The 23,855-nt window shown below is 31.7% G+C and overlaps 1 protein-coding gene across 1 annotated transcript; it reads left to right on the forward strand.

Moving 5' to 3' along the window:
- The first annotated feature begins 561 nt into the window (after positions 1-561).
- Positions 562-23,459, forward strand: LOC140442861 (uncharacterized). Its single transcript, XM_072533825.1, has 5 exons — positions 562-623; positions 3,468-3,616; positions 4,560-4,759; positions 5,554-5,732; positions 21,933-23,459. Exons 1-5 carry the CDS (start codon positions 567-569, stop codon positions 22,083-22,085), a joined length of 738 nt encoding a protein of 245 aa, XP_072389926.1. The 5' UTR covers positions 562-566; the 3' UTR covers positions 22,086-23,459.
- Positions 23,460-23,855: the final 396 nt, after the last annotated feature.

Genomic DNA, 23,855 nt, shown 5'->3' on the forward strand with positions numbered 1-23,855 from the left:
GTTTTAATTTATTTGCTTACCCCATCTCTAAGACCAGTAATTGTTTAGTTCCCCGTTTTAACCCACTATAAGCTAATTATAATATGTTTGATATCATCCACCCATTATTCTGCTATTATTTCTTGGTCTCCCGGTTGTCATTTTCTGCGTGTATTTTTCAGAGTTATCTCGAGCCACATACATACTTCTTGTCATGTACATTAATTTAGTTCATTTTTTTGCCACCGTCTATAAATAATGATAACATTGAAAAAAGTTAATATCATTGAAAAAAGGATTGTCCCCAAAGTTGCCTATTCTCAAAAAATAATTTTGCCCCTCACTGTATAATATATAAACATTTGGTGGAATAGTTTTCAAAGTGGTTCCTGTAGAACATAATCTAATATGTAAGCCATCAATTCCGGAATACTTTTCGTTTAAATAAAGTTGTGTACTTACTCTTGTTTTCACAAGGTCAGTCTTTTCAGTAAGTTGTTACAAAAAATGTGCAGAGAAAGGAGGGAAACATTTAAATGCAGGAAATTATCGGTTTTCGTTAGTTTTTGACTTCAAGTTTAACCAAAATGAAGATAAGTTATACTGTGATCGTTATATTTAATTTTGCATTATTAGTGTTTGGGGTTTGTATTTTAAAATAGTATACTTTAGCATAGAATTTTACATTAATTTATACCTTTAGTCAATTTGATAACGATATTATGTCTATTTTACTCCTATAATTTAATTTCTTAAAGTAATCAATTCTATGTAAGTTTCTTGCTAAATTAAATATTTCGGAGATTTTGAGAAAAAACCAAAATTATCAAAACTGTTTAATCTTTGGGATGTCAAAATGTCAACTTATATCTATATTCCGGTTTTTATGCGTATACGCTCGTCTGGTAGGAATCTATAGACCTGAGTAAAGTTGAGTGGCAAGCTCCCATCCATTTCCGCACTGCTCATCCCTAAGTCAATACGATACATAGTCTAATAATTAAAAATATCTCATTCAAATTTTTATCACGTGTTGCAACTCTGGTACTGTGCTAAAATATGAAGTAATTGACATAATAACAATGAAAAACAGTTATATGTTCGTCTTTTAAATAAATATTTGCTCAAAAAAATACAAAATTACCTTCAATGTCAAGGCGCCCAAGTTATCCTCCACGTTGCGACTGTTTCTTTGGTACAACGTAATCACTCTTTTTAACCTTGTATTGAGATCAGTTATTAAAAGCCAATTTTCCAAAAGTCAGTTTTTATAAAACTGTTAAATAAATAAACTTGATTTTATATATTTTATGATAAAATTTATCACTTCCTGACCGGTCACAACGGAATTTCTATTATTAGAGCCTTAACCTATGTTATAACATTTCGATTTTGAGTTATGGCAACAGATACGAGGCATTCGAAATATGCCTAAAAACACTGACTTTAAACTTTCACATTACAAACGATCTAACTAAGTGGATATTGAGGTCTTTAAAACATGCGCCATTTTTTCGAGCATGACAACGAAGCCGGAGTATTCGAAATAGAACAAGTATTTTAAAGACCAGTTATCCGCGAATACCTTACGCTATTTTTTTATCAGCACACTTTAAAATTATGTTTATTATTACAAAAAATTGAAATTGGAGCCAATAATGTAATGTGTTGAATTTGTGATGTATGGCAGTATACCTTTCGTTGTTATGGAAATGAGAAAAACAAAAATTAATTTGCAATCTATCACAGCGGATTAATTTTTATTACTGGTTGAATTTTGCTTAAAAATAAGTTGTACCATTGATTATTTAAATAGTATGGCGGAATCGTGGTTAATACTGCAAAACTTGGAAGACGCTTATAAAAAAGAATACGACAAGTTCACTAAATGGATGTAGGAGCAAAAGTTTACAAAGACAGATGAACTAGTTGTACTTGATTACCTTTAGAAAATGTCGGAACAGTACAAGCCGTCGACTATGTAAACTATCCATTCATCATCATTTGGCTCTACAACTCTATGTTTTGGCCACGTTTACTATTTCCCTCCATTGTCGTCGGTCCTGAGCAGCTATTTCCCATTGCTGTATTTCCATTTTGCGTAGATCACTGGCTACTGCGTCCTTCCATCTCTTTCTTGGGCGACCAACTGACCTTCTGCCATCGGGCCTTTCCCAGAATGTGGCGTTTAGGAGTCTTTCGTCACTCGATCTTAGTACGTGGCCCGCCCATCTTATTCGGTTTGCTTTAATGTAGCGTACTATGTTTTCATCTCCATATACTGTCTGGACTTCATCATTGTGTCTTCTTCTAAATTCTCCTGTTGTCTCTACTCTGCAAGGCCCATAGATAGTCCGCAGTATCTTTTTTTCCAGTACCAGTAATTTTGTCGTTTTCTCGCTGGTTCAGAGTTAATGTCTCGCTTCCATACATTATTGTGGGACGAATTATTCTCTTGTCCAAGCTATCCATTCCAAATTGCAAAGTATGTTGAGGATAAACACCGGGGTCGATTTAAAATCATTTTTGAAAAGAAAGTGCAGGCATTTATAAAGGCAATTAGCAAGATTGACGCGGCCAAAAAGGCGTAGGTATTCAAGGAAGACGATTTTCGGAAATTGTTCAAGGATGCTCTGGACATTACGTATTTATTTTTAAAGGTAGTAGCCATTTGCAATATCTTTGGCTCTTGCAGAAGATGTGAATTGTGCGATTTATGCTTACATGACATTAAGGAAGAGGAGAGCGTATTGCTTATCATTATTCGACCATCTAAGACTATGATCCATCGACGTTTTACAGTTGCTGATAGCCATGCAATTAATTTATGGGCGTTTGATGTAGAAGTATTTATTATTGCGCCCAAAAATGTAAGTACAGATCGAGTCATCTTGAAGGGATATGATAAAGGGAAGTGCACTAGTGGAGTAGTTGGTATTAATTCATTTGGATCATGTCCCTCGCAAATTACACGTTGTTTAAAATTGGACGATCCTGAGAAATACACGTAACATGCATTTCGACGGAGGCTGCAAAAATTATGGCGAACAATGGCATGATAAAAGATCAAATCAAACGACTTATTACATTAAAGAGAGTATTACCAATAAGAGAAATGTTTAATTCATTATTGGGAGTGCCATTAATGGAAGTAAAACCCCATTGGTTTCCAGAATGTCGGTAGTGTTAATTTCAACAGCATTTCCTTTGTAACTGTACTTTTCACATTCATTTAAAAAATTAGGATTTTTAAATATTTGTCAAATATCAATCAGTCAGGTCAGATCAACTGTTGATGTTGCCACGGTAACTTTAAAACACGCGCGTTTCTAAAAAAAGTTGAATTAATTTAAATACGCTGAGGCGTACTTTAAACGCTTAATAATATATATACATATATATATATATATATATATATATATATATATATATATATATATATATATATATATATACACAATAAACTTAGAATAGAAGGATTTTTTTAGGTTTCGATAGAAGAAACTAATGATGGGAATGCCCAGCACAAAAGCTGGACTAAACTTCAAAACTGCGGCACTGAAATATTACTACAACTTGTAGATACTGCAAATGATATTAAAAAAGTAGATATAATTCCTGGAATAAGTCTGGTTAGGTAAGTTGTCGATTGTTTATTAAATTTTGTATTTTTTCTTTATACAATTTACAAAAGCGTATTTACTATTCTAGTTTTCGAGCATCGGGTACTTATTAAGATTTTTTTATTTTATTTTGTTGTGTCTCTAAGAAAGTAAATATTATGTGATGATAAAAAAGTTGCTGGTGTGATCACATATTCATAAATTTTAGGGATATAAGGCTTTTACTTGCAATCCGTATTAGGTTTTACTAAAGTTGAAAAAAAATGGGCTATCGGTTTTGCTCTTTACCAACTTCTAGAGCATCTTCGGGCCGTCAAGAAACTAAGGCTAAAATAAATAGTATATGTAAACAAATGTGTATATGACAAAACAAACAAACAATCATTTGAGTAGTACCAAGAACTTAATCAATAGTCAATAATGACAACAAATAAATAAAATAAAATAAAATAGAAGTATGTACGTATGTTTTGAATTTAAATTAGATATTAAGATATTGTGGACCAGATTCGCTGTGAGCAGATTACCTGTATAATAATAACTTGTAAAGTATTTTCATTTATATACTATTTTATTAAAAATGACTGAGTGAAATTGGTGAAACACTGAAACACTTTTTTTAAATAAGAATGTATACAATAATATTTCCCAAACCTTAACAAATTGTGAGAATGTGGTTATAAAAAAAATCTTGAAGTCGCTTAATTTTTTAGAGACCACATAATTTTTTAAATAGACATTGTATTATAGTTTATTCGTCTTCCGGGTTTGGACCGTGTCATTTGTGAGTGACCCAAAAGTGGGTTCATCTCAAGAACCCACTTTTGGGTCACTCACAAATGACACGGTCCAAACCCGGAAGACGAATAAACTATAATTCTGACTCTGGCCGTGGAAGCCTACGATTTCATTAGACATTGTATTTTTTATCACTATTTTTAAGAAAACTATTTTTAGCACTGTTGGTAATGCTAGGACAGCGAAAGATTTGGTATATCCATACAACTCTTCAGACCTACCTACTGATCCTATTGAAAGAAAAAAAGAACTTACAGATTTGCTCATTAAATCAATTCAAAGACTTTTTTCTACGAAAATTCTTCAACTACGACTCCCAAATTATACGACAGCAAATATTTCACAATCTTTAGATGAAGGTAAGATAATATAAATTACTACAAATTAAGAGAAATGTGCTTATTTTGTGAAAATCTTTACCTATTGGTTTTATAATTTCTTTACAGATTCTTTAAAAGTGTATTTTGTGTATTGTTTTTCGTTTTCTTTCATTAGAAATATAAATATAATTTTTTTTTCTCTGCACCTACTTATGGAGTTACATAGGTCTACTATTTTTAAAAAATCAAAAAAATGTTATTCCGTATTAAACTAAAGTAAAGTAAATTATAGCAATATTACCGGAGTTATAGATATTTAAATACCGCGTAATCGGTATTTGGGCAGAACGGTCAGTTTAAAACGTTTAACTGCTTTAAATTTGACTTTCAATGACCTTGTTTATGAATTTTACTACATTACTGACAAGTGGCTTACCTATATAGGTTATAAAATTAACCAAAAGAGTTTAAACGGTGTTGAAGACGTTTAGATTTTACTTTCTTTAAAATTTTGTTTAAAGAAATCAAATAATCTGATATTGTAAGTTAGGTTATGTAATTTTTTTTATGACGCTGTAGCTGGAACACTAGTATGTTATTCTATCCTATCCCTTCTATCCTCACTAACTTTTCGTTATTGGTTTTATCATCTTGTGGTGATAGAACTTATGTTTGAATACTTTGCGATATATTTATTTATTTATATTTATTTTTTGTATGTTTTTTGTATAGTAGTGTGTTACCGATATAATATTGGATAAAAGTTGGACATTAAAAATAATTTATAAAACCATAGTATATAATGTTTTTTCTATATATTTACTTGTTTTTAGCTAGAGGTAAAACGAAGAGAATGTCAAACCCTTGGATGCTTGGCGTAGGTGTAATGGCCCTAACTCTAACTCCTCTCTTACTTGGAGGACTTACGTTGCTTTCAGTTAAAGCTTTAGTCATATCAAAAATAGCTTTGTTTATTATACTGGTGGTTCAATTCTTCTTATCGGGAAGCCAGGTAAGTAAATTAATATTTTTAAGGTATTTTACAACCCGAATAATTCTTAAACTCTAGTCCATTTCTTGCGTAGTAGATTTCGTTATTTGACTATTTTGTTGTTTGTTTTCTTTAGGTCGTTTTATACTTTTAATGTGTTTTATTAAGCTTTTTTAATCATATTATTTCTTCTACTAAAATAGTTTTTTCATATACCTTTTTCTAATAAATTTTTTAGAAAAAGGGAAAAAGGTAACGAAATATATAGCTGATGTCTCTCTCTATTTAATGGCGCTAGAGTTCAAATCGACCCTTGGCCTCCTCCAAACTATACCTCCAACATTGCCAGTCCCACGCCCATTTTCTCCAGATTCTCACGTCTAGCAAATTTTGCACGTCGGCTGCCATTTCATCAATCTTCCGGTCTCCATTTTCACCACATGACCAGCCCATCGAAGACTCTAGTCTTCGATGGGCTGGTCGTTAAAAGAAGTTTAAGGAATTCTAAGATCGGTACCTCTTGGAGCAGTTTGTAGAGTTTATGGTTGTACCTTGAACTTTTTTTATATTGAAAGTTTTTAGAAAGTCATGAAAATTTAGATTTAAGGAAATGTAGAGCTCTTTATAACACTTTTTGATCTTTATTATATCAAAAAAGTTGAATCTATGTAATGTGTAAGCGAAATAGTTGTATATTTACAGTGCTAACGGACTAGAATTTTTTTCGTTTTTTTTTTATTTAAAGTTTTTTTCCTCTTTCTTAACCTTACTCAACTTTCAACTAACAATTTAGGTTGTTTATGATCAAGGTTATGGCGAAAAAAAATTTTTAATTGAGGATTCTACACATTACCCTAATAATACTATTTTGCTAAAAACGATTTTAAATTCCGAATAACTTACAGATAAAGTTTGTTTAGCAGTAAATGGTTGACTTTAATTAGTACCGACTATAAACATCGTGGGTTAACCGATAATAGTATAAAAGGCCCGGTTTCAGGTAACAATGGTTTACCTGAGGTATAAGGTCTTAGCAATGGGCCAAGCCAGATAAGTTTAATAATATTTACAACCGCACTAATTGATGTCAACCATTTTCTGCTAAACAAACTTTACGCATATTTATTAACAATCTATTTAATGTACTTTAATATTTTTACAAAATTACATTTTTGTTTTTGTTGTTACAAAATTAATAAAAATGAAGTGAAGAAAAAAATATAATTTTGAATTTAAAATAATACACTTAATATAAAGGAAATAATTTTGTTATTTTTAATAGTATAAAGTTTTATTAAATAATTTTTAAAATGGTTTGTGCAGATCTATATAAATACTCTTATTTAATCATTGTGCATTTATTGCAAACATATATAGTCAAGTTTTGGAGTAATGTTATATAAAACACTTGTTTCTTTAATAAAAAATACAAACGTTTTCCTTTCGTTCTTCTTCACATATAAAATAAAAGTTATCTTTTGCGGTTTGTTAATTATTGCATTAAAAAGTTGATATTATAACAAAAAAAGGGAGACCTTGTGAGTTAAATTCGGATTACTTGGCTCAGAGGTATAGCTCTTCAAATATAAGGTAAAAAGGGCTATTTTTGATCATTTCGAGGAGCATATCTCAAGCGCACGGATAACCTAGAGTTATAAACGTTAATAACGATTTATAACGAAGACCGTTATAAATCAATGTATAGCGTTTTTCGCCGTTTTCTGATTTTCAGTCTCTATTGGTCTCGGTCATTAAGAAGGTACTCTTCTATTTCTCTCGCTTTTATATCTTTGTCGTCTCCTTCTCTCCAGCTTAATCTCGGTCTGTCCTTCTTTCGTCTCTTTCTTGCGGTTTTCAATTTAATATCTTTTTTGAGATTGTGCTCTCATTCATTCTTTTTACGTACCCGTGCCAGCTTAGTTGGTTGATTCTGATGTACTCTGTTATTTTATTTTTAACACCTATAATTTCTTGAATGCTTTCTTAAATTCTAACATTTCTTTCGGTCTTATCTTGATTTATAGGACGTTCGCCTCCAATCGATTTCTGTTGCTTCCAAAGGCTTTATGGCTTTCTCCTTCAGGGGCCATACTATGTGTAACAATTTTTTTGACAATGCTAAAAAATATTATTCTGAAGCTATGCTAGTGTGGCATCTTAACAGAATTTATAAGTTTGAAACGAATATTATTTTTTAAAGAAGATTTAAAATCCACAGTATGGTGTAGATAATAATATGATAGATGATAATATAGCCTGATTAACTGTTTGACATATTTCTGAATAGTATAAACTCTAAAGAAGAGACAATATTTAACTTGGAAAAGGAATATAATAACTTACTATATTTTGTGGATGTTTTAATCTCAAAGAATGATACTGGATATTAGATTCAGCTGTATAGAAAACCAACATACCCTAACATATACCTAAATTACAAAGCAAATCATAACGTCAATATTAAAATGTCGATCTTAGAGGAAAAAAAATTGTTAGCATCTGTTTTATTAAAGAAGTTATTATCGTTTGTCGTTTATAAATAAAAAAAAATTAAGAATAGACCGAATGGAACAAAACAACTTAAAACGGGATTCTATCACAGTTACAAGACACATTCCGATAAAAATAACATTACCATACATAAAAGAATTATCGGAAAAACTTAATAGAATATTAAATAAATTCAACATTTCGTCAACATCTAAAACAACAAACACATTGGGGATATATTTATTCTAAAACCAATCCTCAAAATGAACAAGGAACAACGGGACGACTCCAGTCGTCCCTATCCATCTCCTTTTTCCACCAAGCACGTATTTCCATATTTCTCATGTCTTCATCGATATTATCAAGGAACCTTGTTCTGGGTCTTTCTCTTCTTCTCTGACCAACAGGCCATCAAGGAGCATTTTCTAGCTGGGTAATTTTGTTCCATCCGCATTACATGCCCTAACTACCTTAGACGTCCTATCTTAATATGTTTTACGATATTTGGTTCCTAATATATTCGATAAAGTTCGTCGTCTTCTCCACACGCCATTGTCATTCACTGCTCCATAGATGCCTTAATACTTTTCGTTCGAAACATCCTAACATCTAACTTTTTCAAGAGTTAGTTTTGTTAAATTTATCAATTGATTTGGTATTCGCAGCTTTTTCACTGCTTTGAACATTTCTCTTCTATTCACAGAGTCGTAGGCTTCTTTAAAGTCTATAAATATATGATGAGTATCAATGCCATATTTCAGTGTTTTTTCTAAATCTTGTTTTAGGGTTGCAATCAGATGAATTGTCGATTTACTACCTCTGAAACCAGTCTGATATTTTCCTACTATTCGCTCTGCATATGATGCCATACGGTGACATAGTATGTGGAAAGTATTTTGTACGCTGCAATTAGAAACGTAATTCCTCTGTGGTTAGAGCATTCAAAAATATCTTTTTTTTTGCATGGTGCAAAGTATTCCAATATTCCAATCATTGACCATATTTCTTTTAGAAACTCCTGTAATACCAAATGGTATCGTGGACACCTTTTTTTATATAGTTCAGCTGGGATTTGGCCCCTATTCTGAGTGATTTGTTTCTGGCTAGTTTTATAACTGCATCTTTAACTTTAAGAATCGTTAGAAGTTTATATTCCCTCTCATCTGTTCCTCTTACCTCATCTCTTTCGTCTTCCAGGATTTCTTTTTCATCTCCTATATAAAGTGCCTGGTTAAAGTATTCCACCCATCTATTTAATAAATCTTTCGTTGTTCTTATTAGGTAGCCATTCTGACTTGTGCATTGTCTTCTGGTTGTCTTGAATTCTTTTCTGTTGATGATAACGTGTTCATACTCTTTTATTCTTTTTTCCTTGTCTCGTAATTATTTACAGTTGTTCTAGTTTATCGGGTAAGCATCTTTCTGTAGGCTACATTTTTTTTTTGTTGCATTCTTGCATCCATCGTCAAACCAATGATTTTTACGAGCAGAAATTCCGGTTCCTATTTCATTTTTCGCATTCTTCATCTATATTTTGATTTCTCAGATTATTAGTGATGTTTTCTGAGTACCGTTCTTCAATTGTCGCAGCTCTCAGCTTTTGCACATTCCACTTTTATTCTATCCGTTTTATTTTCTTTACTGGTATTTGAAACCTTAATGTTAAGATCACTAGGACTTGATGTAATTTTTATTATGTTAATTTAAACCAATTCCCAAATGACTGTCGACGACCAATTAAATAGCAAAAGTGACAACATAAATAAATTTTTTGATATTAAAACTCCCAGAGGTATTATTAAAGAGTGAAAAAACTGAACCCAAGAAACCTAAGTTCTGCTGAAAATAAGAAAAGGACATGCTCTATTATAAGCTTAGATAACTAGCAATTAATTAGGTAAAAACAATGGAAAATGATAGTAGATCAACAATGATGTAATCCGTATATATTCTGCGTTTACTGTGACATAAATAGTCGGACTATTGCAAGAATGTTTTTGTAAAAGAAAACATGAACAACATGTAAGACAAATGAAACTCTAAATACTTTACAAAAACCAGGCAAACAACCAGGTAATATTATATAAATTTAAAAAACAAAAGCTACTGCTTTCTTAACATCTTTCTTTATACACATATATACGTATACCTATTCATATGACTATTTAAATAATATAATTTATGTTACAGCCACTAATACAATTATTTTCATTCTTTACGCTAATGAGACTCAATGCCTTATAACAGTACATAAACGTCCAGATGGTCGCAAATTATCCAATTCATCACAATAATTGATCTACCGTTTAAAAAGTGAAGACGAATCTTTCAACTTAAAACCTAGTTACAAGGTATTTAAGTTAACTGAGCGCTTGTTTGCATTCCGATTGTATGGTGATTATAAAACTGCCTCCAGAAACATAATTAGAAGTATCATAGCAATAAATAGAATATGTCAATCCTCAACGTGTACGATTAAATCGTTAATATTTAATTGTAAGGTGGTAGTTGATAATGAGCAGTTAAATGGTAAATACTAATAAAAGCTGAATTAGTACAAACAGCTATTGCGTTTTTGAGTAATTTAATTGGTTATATTAATAGATTAGATATTATTACGTCTACTAAGCTGTTTACGTGCGGCATGCGAGATGGTGTACAATTTTTCTTGAGTTATATGTATATGCCAGAATTAAATACAAATATTTTTGTAATAAGTTGCATTCAGCGTCTTTTGTAAAGAATTTACATGGCAATTTACACTTTCGAAATTGCTTCACGAAATAATTTGACTTATGTCCTTCCCAACCATTTACGAAGGTTTCACAGCTAATAAACTCTTCTAAGTATTAAGCTTAGTCGTCCAACTATCTTTTACTTTAACAATTAATTTAATAATAATTTATTAATAAACAGCACTGACAGCACATATGAGTATTAAAAGACTAAAACAAATCGAGAAAAGTTTTAGAAAATTCCAGAATAAAATCTTGTTTTTCACCGCACTATGACACTATGCTCTGTTTCTCCAGATTTACTAGGGGTCCAAGGGGTCTGGTCGTTGTAATCTTCTTACGTGTGAAATGTTGAGCAGATACGTGACCAGCGGATTTGGATAGAAGGATAGTCTGGTCTTGTATAAAGAGTTTACAGCAGATATTGCTTCGCTAACTATTGGTAACTGTAGATCGTGGTCTAATCTGTAATTCATAATATACCAAGGGGCATTGCAGATCTGGCGCAGAACTTTCGATTAAAGTCGGTGATGTTTTTGTGAGTTGGTATTACTTGCTGTACCACAGATTTGTGCCGCATATTGCCATAGCGGTTTTAAAATACATTTATATATTAGAAGTTTGTTCTCCAGTAAACGTTATTTGTGTTGATTTTAAACTGTTGACTTATACTCGCCACAGTTTAAGCCAGCTCTCTCGTTTCGGTAGGGGATTTTACAATACATAAGATGCTTCAGTTGCTGTAGAATTTGAAGCTGTGATAACTGTGTCATCGGCATATGTAGCGATTCTTGTATTGGTCGTCATTGGGAGATCTGATATGTATATTAAGTAGAGAGTGGATCCTAGTATGTTTCCTTGTGGAACTCCGGAACAAATTGAAACAGGTTAGTGATTTCCCCACCTCTTTTGACTTGAAAGAATTGATCTGTCAGATAGAATCTTCAAAGTGATTTTATGGGATGAGGATATATGGATTTAATTTTGGACATAAGACCTACATGACAAATATTGTCGAATGCTTGAGAGACATCTAGAAATGCAGCAATACAGTAATTTTGTGTTCGGGCGAATTTCTGATAGTCTTTACCACGCTATGAATTTTCTCGATAGTACCGTGTTGTTTCCTAAACCCAAACTGATAATTCGGTAAAATATTACTGTCGTATAAAATAAGCTAAAGTCTTCTCAGAAAAACCCGTACAAATACTTTGGATATAATAGGCAACAAGCTAATTGGGCGATATGAAGATACTTTCGTGTGGCGGGGCCATTTGATATGATTCATTTACGACTTCATCAATAGCTTACTCTTCTTCAACTGAGACTTCCGTCTGATGCGGTTGAAATCCCTCACATAGATAATTTGCAAACTTATATGCTTTATTCATGTCAGTTTTAGCCCAAGTGCCATTTTGTTTCCTGATTGGCATATTCATTTGATCGTTGTGTTTAAGTTTTTTTATTAGTTTTTACAGCGAATAGTTTGTATCATCTGCAGGTGAGAGGTTCTTTAAATATTTGTTGACTCCATTGTCTTTATGTTGGATCAGTTTTCTTTCGGAGTAGTCTGCAAGTTCTATTAAGATTTGCTTAATTTTCTGGATGCCTAGTGAATTGCCATCTATTTCGCAATTTTTTTTTCCAATATGAGCGTATGTATGTTGACAGTTCCAGTTTGTTCTTTTATTAGAGAGTGTAACATATTTAGGACAGTTACAAATTTGGCTTTGTAGATCTATAAAGAAAGGGGAATGATCTGATGAGAGATTTTTGAGATCGGTGTGTGATATTCCTTTTACTATAGCGAAATCAATAAGAAATATTTAGTGGATAAATTTCTGTAAAGGTAGTCAGATATTTTCCCATAATAATCATATCGAAATTATTATTTTTATTGGGAATAAGCCACAATTAAGTTTAAAATAAGTATATTGACGTTTCAGTTTCCACTGCGGAAATCGTTTTCAAAATACAAAATATTAATAAATTAAACAAATTTTGTTTTTTGCTTCTTAATGAAAAAATTCTTTAAATAAGTTAATTTTATCTGACTCATTCATATTAACATCTTAGACATATATTACATATACATATATACATTTCAAGTAGACGACTTTAAAATGATATTGTAAATATTGCTGAGTTGCGTTCCTGGGACGACATTATTGTAAGATAGTTAAAGACTGACACGCTATGACAGAAAAATCATAGCATGTGATTTGTCTTTCAAAAGACAACCACAGGCCATAATGACAGTAAAATTCTCCTGGTAGTAATTCCGTACTAAATATTGAGGAAAACACATATTTGGTCCTACATTTAGTTTACTCTCAACAAACACCAAACTCCAGATTTTATATGTATGTTATTCAAAAACATAAATGATGTATCCTAGATATGTTACTGACTTTACTAATAGTGGTATTTTCTTTTTCCTAACTTCCTCTTTTAATATGGGTAACCAGATCCTACTGCATTCTGTCGAGGAATTTGCGACACAATTGGTCTCATTTAGCATAATTAGAGCCGCTTCTTCGATTTTTCTCTTTTTACCATCTGTTTCTTCTAGGACTATACTTGAATCGTTCCATTAAACCCTATGCTGATTTTCTCACGCATGTTTACATATTTGAGATCTATGAAATTCTTCTCCTGAGTTACTACATGCATGTGTCTTACCTTACATGGATAAAATGCCAAAATGTAACTCTTTTTTATATGATTTTTTATATAGCGGTACATCATTATATTTTGTTACCTTTATTTTCAAAATCATTATTAGATAAAAATATGTGCTTAATGTAAAAGTAGTTTCTATTTTGTTCTATTCCTTTTTTTTATCATTATTTGTAATTTCCAAATTTCTTTCTTTCTTTCTCCCCTTCATTTTACCCTATCAGGGTGTCGGATTTGGGCTAGCTATTTTAATTTCCATTTACCCACCTCTTCCATTCTTTTCTGTTTCTTGCCATTATTTTCAAGTCCTCGAGTGATTTTTGTTTAAGTTTTCTCGCCTCTACTACTTGCTGTATCCATTTTTTTCTTGGTCTGCCCCTTTTTCTTTTTCCGATGTTTTTTGCTTCATAAGCTTTTCTTGTTATTCTATTGGATTGCATCCTCATCAGATGCCCATACCAGTTAATTTGTCTCTTTGCTATTTTGTTCATTATCGGTTCCTGGTTGGCCATTCTCCTAATAGTCTCGTTGCTTAATCTATCCCATTTTATCTTTCCAACCATCCTTCTTAGATGTCTTATCTCCATTGCGTTTATCCTGCTCTTATGTTTTTCCAGAATTGTCCAGTTTTCACTTGCATAGAGCACAGTCGGTATCACTATTGTGTTATATATTTTTATTCTTGTTTCTCGTGCAAGTTCTCTTTTTCGCATTATTGGGGCTAACGCACAATATAACTTATTTATTTCCCAGTCTATTTTTCCGTCATTAGTTATTATACTTCCCAGGTATTCGTAAGTTGTTACTATTTCCAATTCTGAGTTTTTACATTTTATCTTTCTTTGGTTATCTTCCTTATCTCCTTTGCCGCTGATTATCATTATCTTACTTTTTTCCTCGTTTATCTCCATTTTTAGTTCTTCTATTTGTTCTACCCATATATCCATTAGTTTCTGCATTTTATTCTCAGAATCTGCTATTAGTACTATGTCGTCTGCATACATTAAGGACTCTATTTTTACCGGTTGTAATATGCGGTAATCTATTATTGTCTGTAGTTAATTGGTTCTGACTCTAGTGTTTCTAATCAATTCGTTCATTACTATTATGAATAGCAAAGGACTGAGACTATCTCCTGGTTTAATACCTCTTTTCCAATTAAATTCTTCCAATCTTTCCCCCGTTATTTGTACCCTTACTTTTACCTCTTTGTAAGTACTTTCTATAATTTTTATCAAAGCATTAGGTACGTTTATTTTCCTTAAGCATTTCCCTATAATATGTCTTTCTATCGTGTCAAATGCAGCTCTTAGGTCTATGAATGCTAATACTAGTTTTTCTCCCGTATCTATGCTTCTTTTTATTAGGTTCCTAATGATATATATGTTGTCATTTGTCTGTCTTCCCGGTCTAAATGCCGTTTGTTCTTCTCCCAACACCATTTCTACTTCTTGTCTCAGACTCTTCTCTATTATTTTCATATATATTTTAAAGCATACCGATGACAGACATATTGCTCTATAGCTGTCGCAGTTTACATGTTCTCCTTTTTTGTATGTTGGCATGATGATATTGTTCTGTCAGTCTTTAGGGATTGTTTGTTTTTCCCACGCCTCTTTATATATTTTCCATAGCCAGTTTATTCCTTCTTCTCCCATGTATTTTATCATTTCCGGTTTAATTTCATCATCTCTACCTGCCTTGCCTATTTTTATATTTGATAATCCTTCTATTACTTCTTCTCTTCTTATTTGCTCTGGCTCTGTGTTTTCTTCGCCTTCGTTTATTATATTGTCTTCCTTTATCACTTTGGTATCAAATTTTTTCTCATAATATTCTTTCCATGCCCTAGCTACTTGTTCTGGGCTTATTTGTATTTGGTTTAAAGTATCTTTTACTGCGTTTATTTCCTTTCGTTTTCCTTGCCTTATGTGTGGTATTGTCATCCAAAAGTTTCTATTATTTGTTATATATTCTTCCTGAAGTTCTTTTCCAAATTCTTTCCATGTTTTTGCTTTTGCTTGTGTGACTGTCTTTTTTACCAATCGTCTCTGCCTATAGTATTTTTCTTTATCTTCTTCTAGTCCCGTTTTGATATGTTTTTTCCATGCTATTTTCTTCTTTTTTATTTCTGTCTTCACTTCTTTATTCCACCATCTTGTTTTTTTTAACTGTTTATTATATTTTTTGATTCCACACACTTCAGTTACTGTTGTCTTTAATACTTCACTGTATATATTCCATCTTTCTTCCATTGTCCATGTTTCTTTTTGGCAGTCTATTTGTCTCAGTCTTTTGTTAGTTTCCTCCGTGTAAAATTTTCGCACACTTTGTATCTTTAGTTTGTTTACATTTACTTTCTTGTACTCTTTTCTTTCCAGTTCCTCCATTTTTTGATCCTCCAGTTTTGCAGTGACCATCCTGTGTTGTCTAGACAGTTCCAGTTTCTTTTTCGTTAAGATGTTTTTATATTTTGTTTTAGGTTTCTCGTATAGACTATATAGTCGATTAAGCTTTTCGCATTTCTCTCTTCAGCCACAATATTTGTCGTTAATGGTTTGTTCACTGAATGTGTTTCCTATTATCAGGTCATTAGTTTGGCAGAATTCCAGCATTTTAATTCCATTTCTGTTTAATGTTTCTTCCCCATATTGTCCAATGCATCCTAATCCCCTGTTAATGTCCTTACCTACTCTTGAATTCCAATCGCCTAAGATTAGTATTTTTACTCTTGTCTCTCTTAATTTGTCTAATGCTTTTTGGAGTTTCGTTGTAGAATTCTATCATTATCTCTTCTTCATTACCTTCTGTTGGTCCGTATATTTGTATTATTCCTATCTTGTCTTTTAGTTCTATTTGGGCTGTGATTATTCTAGATGTTGCTGCTTCGTAGTTTATTATTCTTGATTCTATTCTTTTATTCGCCCCAAATTATCTCCAAATTTAAAATGGTAAATTTTTCAAGAACTCTTAAAACTCCAGGCAGTAGACTTACCACAATTTTTATAGAATAATTTTTTTTGTACTATACCATTAGCAATTAACTTTTTTAGGTCCTCTGCAGTAAATGCGTGTCTCTAATATATATCTATAATTCTTATTATTCAAAACACTCATGTCAAACGTATTGATTGCTGTGGGCGTAAACTGACAAACGACGAACATGTGATTACAAAACTCTACAGAGTATAATTTTTATAAAAGTTAAATGGTAGGGTATTATTCACGGATCATTTCTTAAGAAACTGTATACTAATTTCTTGGGTATATGACTTTTCAGTTTAATGTACAAGAAAAAAGAAAACTATCAGTTCGATATGTAAATACTTCGATGCTAACCTCATTTTCTGTCACATTCATTGGGTTTCATTTAAATAAAAAGTCCATATTTTAAGTGTTTAAGAAGCCCATGGTAACTCCGTTAGCAGCTTTGATTCAAATAAACTAATAGGTTTGATTTTAATGTGACAACTGTAGTAGCAAACGAAGTAGTTTTGCAGTATTTATCTAGGCAACCAAGGATATTTTTTAGGCGTTTATAGTCACGTATGGGTAGTATTAAAACGCAAACAAACTCTGGTCTTCATTAAGTCAAAAGATGTAATAAAAACTGAAGAAGAAATATATATTACAACGCCTTTCACACTTCCGTATATTCCAAGTCATCTTTTTCTTATATAAGTATTATCTGGTAATCAGTAAATGGTAATATGTTAAGTTCTATATTTTTCAATGGTATACCGAATTCGTAAAACTTTTTTTCCAACTTCTCAATCCATATCTAATACATATTTTAAACAAAATAGGTGACTTATTTGTGAAAAATGCTTTTTTTGTCTTGTTTCCAATATTTATTTTGATTATTGTATTCTTATATATTTTCTTGAGAACTTAATCGATTACTGGTATTTGTTCCTTATTGGTTCTCATAGTTTTGTTCTTGGTAGACTATTATAGACTTTCTTTAAATCTTTGAAAAGTAAATAATTACGTCTTTCCATATTCACCTGCTTTTTTATTATTTCTTATTATTATTATTCTAACAAAAAATAGCAAAGGAGTGAGCTCCTATTTCAATTTCTTTAAAGATAAGGCTTCTGAGATGCTACGTGTTCTCCGTATTATTTTATGGGTTGTAGGCTTGGACATTAAAGAAAGATGTTTCGGGCAGATTAGAAGCCTTCGAGGTATGGGCCTACAGAAGGATATTAAGAATAAGTTGGGTGGATAGAGTCACGAATATCGAGGTGTTGAGAAGAATGGGAAAAAATAAAGTGGTTTTAAATACAATGGAAGTCAGAAAACTGCAATATCTGGGACATGTCATGAGGGGCGAGCGTTATAACTTGTTGAAATTAATAATGCAAGGAAGAATAAAGGATAGAAGGAGTCGCGGAAGAAGACGCATCTCCTGGTTAAACAATTTTAGAGCTTGGTTTAACTGCACTTCTGCTGTCCTCTTTAGAGCAGCAGTATCGAAAGTGCGAATTGTCATGATGGTTGCCAACCTTCTTAGAGGAGATGGCACATGAAGAAGAAGAGCTCTTATTATGACAAAAATAAAGAAAAATATTATTATAAAACTAATACCAAGTATAAGGTTACAATTAAGTACATCATACAAAAATTGTAAAATAATAAATAAATAATGCAATCCTAAAATAACGCAGTCCTATAAATAAAATCATTAACGCTAATTGCCCATATCGTGTCTCGAGCCAAATTGTTCCAGATATTAAATATTCTATTTGGTAAGAAGTTCACCCTGGACCTTGTAGTAGTCTGTTCCCTCTTTAATTTGTAACTATGGCTTCTTAATCTTTCGTCTTGATTTAAAGTAAATATGGTATTTAGGTTCCCAAAATTATATTTTAAAAAACGGTAGGACATATTGCCCAGAAGCTATTTTCTTGTGGCATCTTAAAGTAGTTACTATTTTAATGGGAATAAGCCACAATTGAAGTTTAAAATAAAGTTCATCGGCGCTTCAATTTCCACTTCGGAAATTGTTCTCAAAATACATCAATACAATTGACTTAAAACATAATATATTGAATATATAAATAAATAATCAAAATAAGATATATTAATCCTTATAGGAGATTTCAACGCCCAAATAGGCAAAGAAAATTGCTTCAAAGAGGTTGCAGGTGCAAACTCAGTACATAACACAACAAACAGTAATTGAAAAAGACTATGTAATCTATGTAATTTAGCAGCAGCATTAAACATGGGCATAAGTAGCACGAGATTGTTTATATCTCTTATAAACTTATATAAACTCTTATAAACACAAAGACATACACAAAATAACATGGATGAGACCAGGAAGTCTAGAGGGAAATCAAATAGACCATGTACTAATTAAAAAGGCACACAAACAATCGATAAATGACGTTAGAGCTCACAGAGAGACCAACATCGATTTGGACCATATGCTAGTGATTACAAAATTTAAAATAAAACAACGAAGAATGAAAGGCAAAAAGCACAGAGAAAATGGGACGTAGATAAATTAAAAGGGAAAAAGTCAGAAGAAGATTTGTACAAAAAGTAAACACAGAGATACAGTTCAAAGAACGACAAATGAAGGAACAGTGGAAAAAATCAAAAAACGAATAAACAATGCTGCAGAGAAAGTTGTTGAAAAAACGCAAAAGAAAAGAAGAAATAATTAGTTTTTCGAGTTCAAATTAGCAGTGAAAGAAAATAATAAAACAAGATTAAAATAGTTAAACACAAGCAAAGAAGAGAAACGAGAGAAATACAAATATCAAAGTCTAAAGACAAAAAAATGTATTTAAATAAAAAAAAATAAAAAATTAGAAGAAATTATGAACGAGATAAAAACAGCAAATAAAATACAGAACTTAAAACCATTGTACCAATACTTAAAACTAGGTAACCGAAATCGGACAGCTATTATAGCTATAGAAGCAAGAAGATGGCAGAATTATTTCGAAGTTATATATGAAGACACGGATAGAGAAGAAGAAAGAGAAATAATAACGAACATAAAACAGGATGAAGAAGAAGAAGAATTGACCCATATAGAAGTAAAAGAGAAAATATGCAAACTTAAAAACGGGAAAAGAGCGAGAGAAGAGCAAAGAAATATTGCCTGAAGAATGGAAGAAGGGAATTATAGTAACAAAAACAAGGAGACCACAGAATATGCAAAATCTACCCAGCAATTAATTTACTGAATAGTAATGACTGGTGTAATGAGAGAGAGACTAACAATATATACAGAACAAAGCATAGGGGATTACCAGTACGGTTTTAGAAAAGGAAAATCCACGATAGACACTATACATACTCCAAAACAAGTGATAGAGAAAACATACGAGTACGACGAAGAAACGCATACACTTTTCCTAGACTGTAAACGGTCTTTGACAAACTAAACAGAAGAAAAATGATTTAAGACTTACGAGAGAGTAATATACCAAATAAAATTATAAAAGTGACAATGCGAAATTCCCAAGCAATCATAGATATCGGAAGAGAAAGAACAAAAATAATAAAAATAAAAAATGGAGTAAGAAAAGGAGATGTGCTCTCAACGGTACTGTTTATTCTTTCACTAGATATCTATAATAAAGATTCACTATAATAAAAAAGCTGTCAAACGTAGGAACTATAAACATGAATACAGTACAAATAATAGGATATGAGGACGATCTGGATAACCATAGTAGCAACAAATAAAAAGGCAATAAAGAAAACCTTCCAAGAAATAGAAAACAAAGCCAAAATAAGAGGATTGGAAATAAATGAAAATAAAAAAAAATACATGAACATAAGTAAGAAAAAGAAGACACAAATGACAGAACTGACAAAAGATGCACACAATTTCTAAGAGGTTAAAACATTCAAATATTTGAGAGTATTAGTCAACAGAAGAAATGAAGTAGTAGATATAAAAAAATCAAGCGGGAAATACAGCGATTTATAGAAATAAAAAAATGTTTAGAGATAAGAAGATAAGCCGAAACACACAAATGAAAATCTACAAAATGGTCATAAGACCAATAGGACTTTATGCTGCAGAAACATTTAGATTAACAGCAAGAGAAGTAGAAGCTATAATATAATAATAATAAGAGCCAGAAGATACTGGGACCAAAGAGGTAAAACGAAAAGGATGCAAGACAATGGATGAATCACGAAATACAAGAATTGATTGGTCAAGAGAACATAGTTAGAACAATAAAAGCACAAAAAATTAGGTAGTAGGGACACATAATGAGAAGAGAGAAGACCAATCCCTTAAGAGTTATAACGGAATGGATACTACCAGGTAAAAGAATCAGAGGCATACATAAAGTGAGATAAAGATAACACGTGGAAGAAGACTTAAGGAGTATGAAAATTAGAAATATAGAAAAGACAATCAAGGAGAGAGACGAATGGAGAAAAGTAGTAGAAACAGCAGAGTCACACCAGAAACTGTAAAACCAAATCCAGAATGGGATGATCCCCCACACAAAAAGGATCTTCTAGAATCTAGAGGACTAACTAGAGATACTCTTACACCCATTGTTCGAATTAATGACTTTCGTTGCCTATTACTTATACAGTCAAATATTGAGTTTTGTTGGTTATGTCTTTGTAAGTGTGGATATGTTCTTTATGTTTATGTTTACGTTTGTACGTTTATGTTCTTTACGTTTATATGTTGTGTGTGGATGTGTTCTTTACCTTTTCTCTATTAGTCTCTCACTGTATTGTTAACTAAATTTTCGCCATGTTATCCCACTACTTTATCGTGTATGGAACACACCAAAAGAGACTGTCGCATCATCGGGTATGATAAAGTCGTAGGTGTGTAATGATATTCCAGTTGAGTTCTGCCTTTATTTCTAAAACTTTTTCTAGAACAGCAATTCTATTAAGATTTCCAATTCTACACAAATCATGTTTACTACTTTTTGAGATTGTCTTTCATTTGCATGTAATGGTAGAGCTTCCTTTCTACTTTCAGTAATGCTTTAGTAGTCAATAGCATAGTAAACATTTTGGAAACGATTTTTAACCAGATGATATCTAAACATTGAATTATAATCAATTATTTTTTATTATATTTTATTAGTAGTATGGCATTTTATATTAATACTTCATATATTTAATTTTCACCTCTTTAATTAATTAATATTAATATATAATATGTGTAATATTAAAACTCATAGAAACGTGAACATTATACCGCATCTATATTCTCAAAGTGTGTTAATTTAAATTAATTTAAAATAAACAAACTTAAATTAGTAAATTAATTTGAAATATTTATTAATTAAAATAATTTATTCTGTAGATTCCATCACCTACATATTTTGGCTACGGACATGGATTTTCCACTCTCCCTTATCCATATATACCCACTACTAATCAAGGAGGAGTGAATTCTTTAGGAGGTTGGAATTCCAATGGTGGATGGAGCCAGGATAAAAGTTACAATCTTAGATAAATATCGACATTATGTATAAAAGGCAGTAAATAATGGGCGAATATAATAATAATATATAGGGGATTTATTTATTTATTTATGGTATGGCATACAATAAGAGTATTCAAATGTAGGTGAGCATGCAGACTTTAGTATTTTTAGTTCTTGTTTTACTTTGGTGCTATGGGCACGATCTCTAGATACTCTTCAGGTTGCTACAATTGGTTAGGCCACTCTGTTGGGAGCTATTGATACTTTGTCTTTATTTGGGAGTCTGCTACTACCAAGTTTTCTAAGTAGAGACCATGCTTTTTTACTTAATTTACTAAAGTCTAATTTTTTAACAGTTTCCATCCATTTTTGATGTCAGGTTGCATCCAAACTATGTAGTAGTTCGTCCGCAATTTCTCGGTCTTGGTTTTCGTTGTTTTCTTGACACAATTTCTCACATTTTTTATCCCATCCTGGGCCGATATCGTCTGGGTATAGTTTTCTTCGCTGTAGAGATAACCTCGCCAACAAATATCATGTAGTTTGCACGTATTGGGGATATCCATCCCAGACTTGAGATTTGTCCAATCTCTCAGTAAAAGTCGCCCAGTCTGCTTTTTGAAATTTCTACCTAGTTCGAGGAAAAGATGATATTATTGGTATTTTGATGCCAACTTCTATTACAACTAGTCTATGTTGGCTATGTAGAAAATCTGGGAGTACTGTACGTGAAGCTGCCAGTGGTTGATTGTTTTCATTTATAGAACCAAAGCATAGGTCTGGGTTATATTCTTACGTCCAGGATGCAGATTAGCCGAGCCACGCCATTTTGATCACTGTGCCTATACTTCCAGAGTTCATAATGACTGTTAAAGTTCCCAACGTAAACAGAGGTGCGGAGGCCACAGGACTGCCGGGGGTTTATAAATATTGCTGACAGTAATTTCGCCAATTTGTATAGTAACCGTATGAATGTTATTTATGTCTGATGTAGAAAGTATGTGTGCATTTTCTATTTTGTTTTGAACATAAATTGCAACTCCAACTCCACCATACCATAAGCTGGATGGTAAGTTGCACCCAATAGATCATAACCGTGAATTCATCTTGTAGAGAGAATTCATTTTTCGTTTTCTAGATATTATTTTCAATGAGTACCTCTTGAAGGTACTCACACTTACTTCTACTAATAGCTTTTGTATTTACATGGCTTAGTCCGAGTCCTTTTGTCACTTGGTCCTGAGAAGATCCATTTAAATTGTTAGTTAGAGGTATAATCTTATATTTGTGATGTGTTCTTGCCAGAAGATCTAGAGATTCTAGATTGTCTGGTTGCCTATTGTGCTAGTTCATTTAGCATTATCCAGGGTGCTCGTGTGGTATTCTACTACGGACGTGAACTAACTTTACACGCCACATAATATATTATATATATATATATATATATATATATATATATATATATATATATATATATATTATATATATATATATATATATACATATATATATATATATATATATATATATATATATATATATATATATATATATATATATATATATATTATATGGCAGTAAAGATCAACAAAAAGGAACCTAGTTAGAGTAGTATGTGCAATAAAAATATCAATGTTTCATACAGTCAATGACATTTATGATTTGTGAACTGACTGAATTGTCACACTAGTGTTATTTAAATGTAACATTCAAAATCTTTTCTAATTATGATTCTTTTTCTTTGAGTGCCTCTCCTATCGGAGATTAGATATCATTAGGGCGATTCTAATTTTATTTACT

The sequence above is a fragment of the Diabrotica undecimpunctata genome, chromosome 6 (assembly GCF_040954645.1).
Source record: "Diabrotica undecimpunctata isolate CICGRU chromosome 6, icDiaUnde3, whole genome shotgun sequence".
NCBI lineage: Eukaryota > Metazoa > Arthropoda > Insecta > Coleoptera > Chrysomelidae > Diabrotica > Diabrotica undecimpunctata.

Bases quoted from the DNA above. Each gene is read 5' to 3' on its own strand.
- LOC140442861 (XM_072533825.1), top strand. From the start codon at position 567: ATGAAGATAAGTTATACTGTGATCGTTATATTTAATTTTGCATTATTA. The intron at 624-3,467 runs GTTTGTATTTTA...GGATTTTTTTAG, and splicing joins TTGCATTATTAGTGTTTGGG to GTTTCGATAGAAGAAACTAA. The intron at 3,617-4,559 runs GTAAGTTGTCGA...AACTATTTTTAG, and splicing joins CCTGGAATAAGTCTGGTTAG to CACTGTTGGTAATGCTAGGA.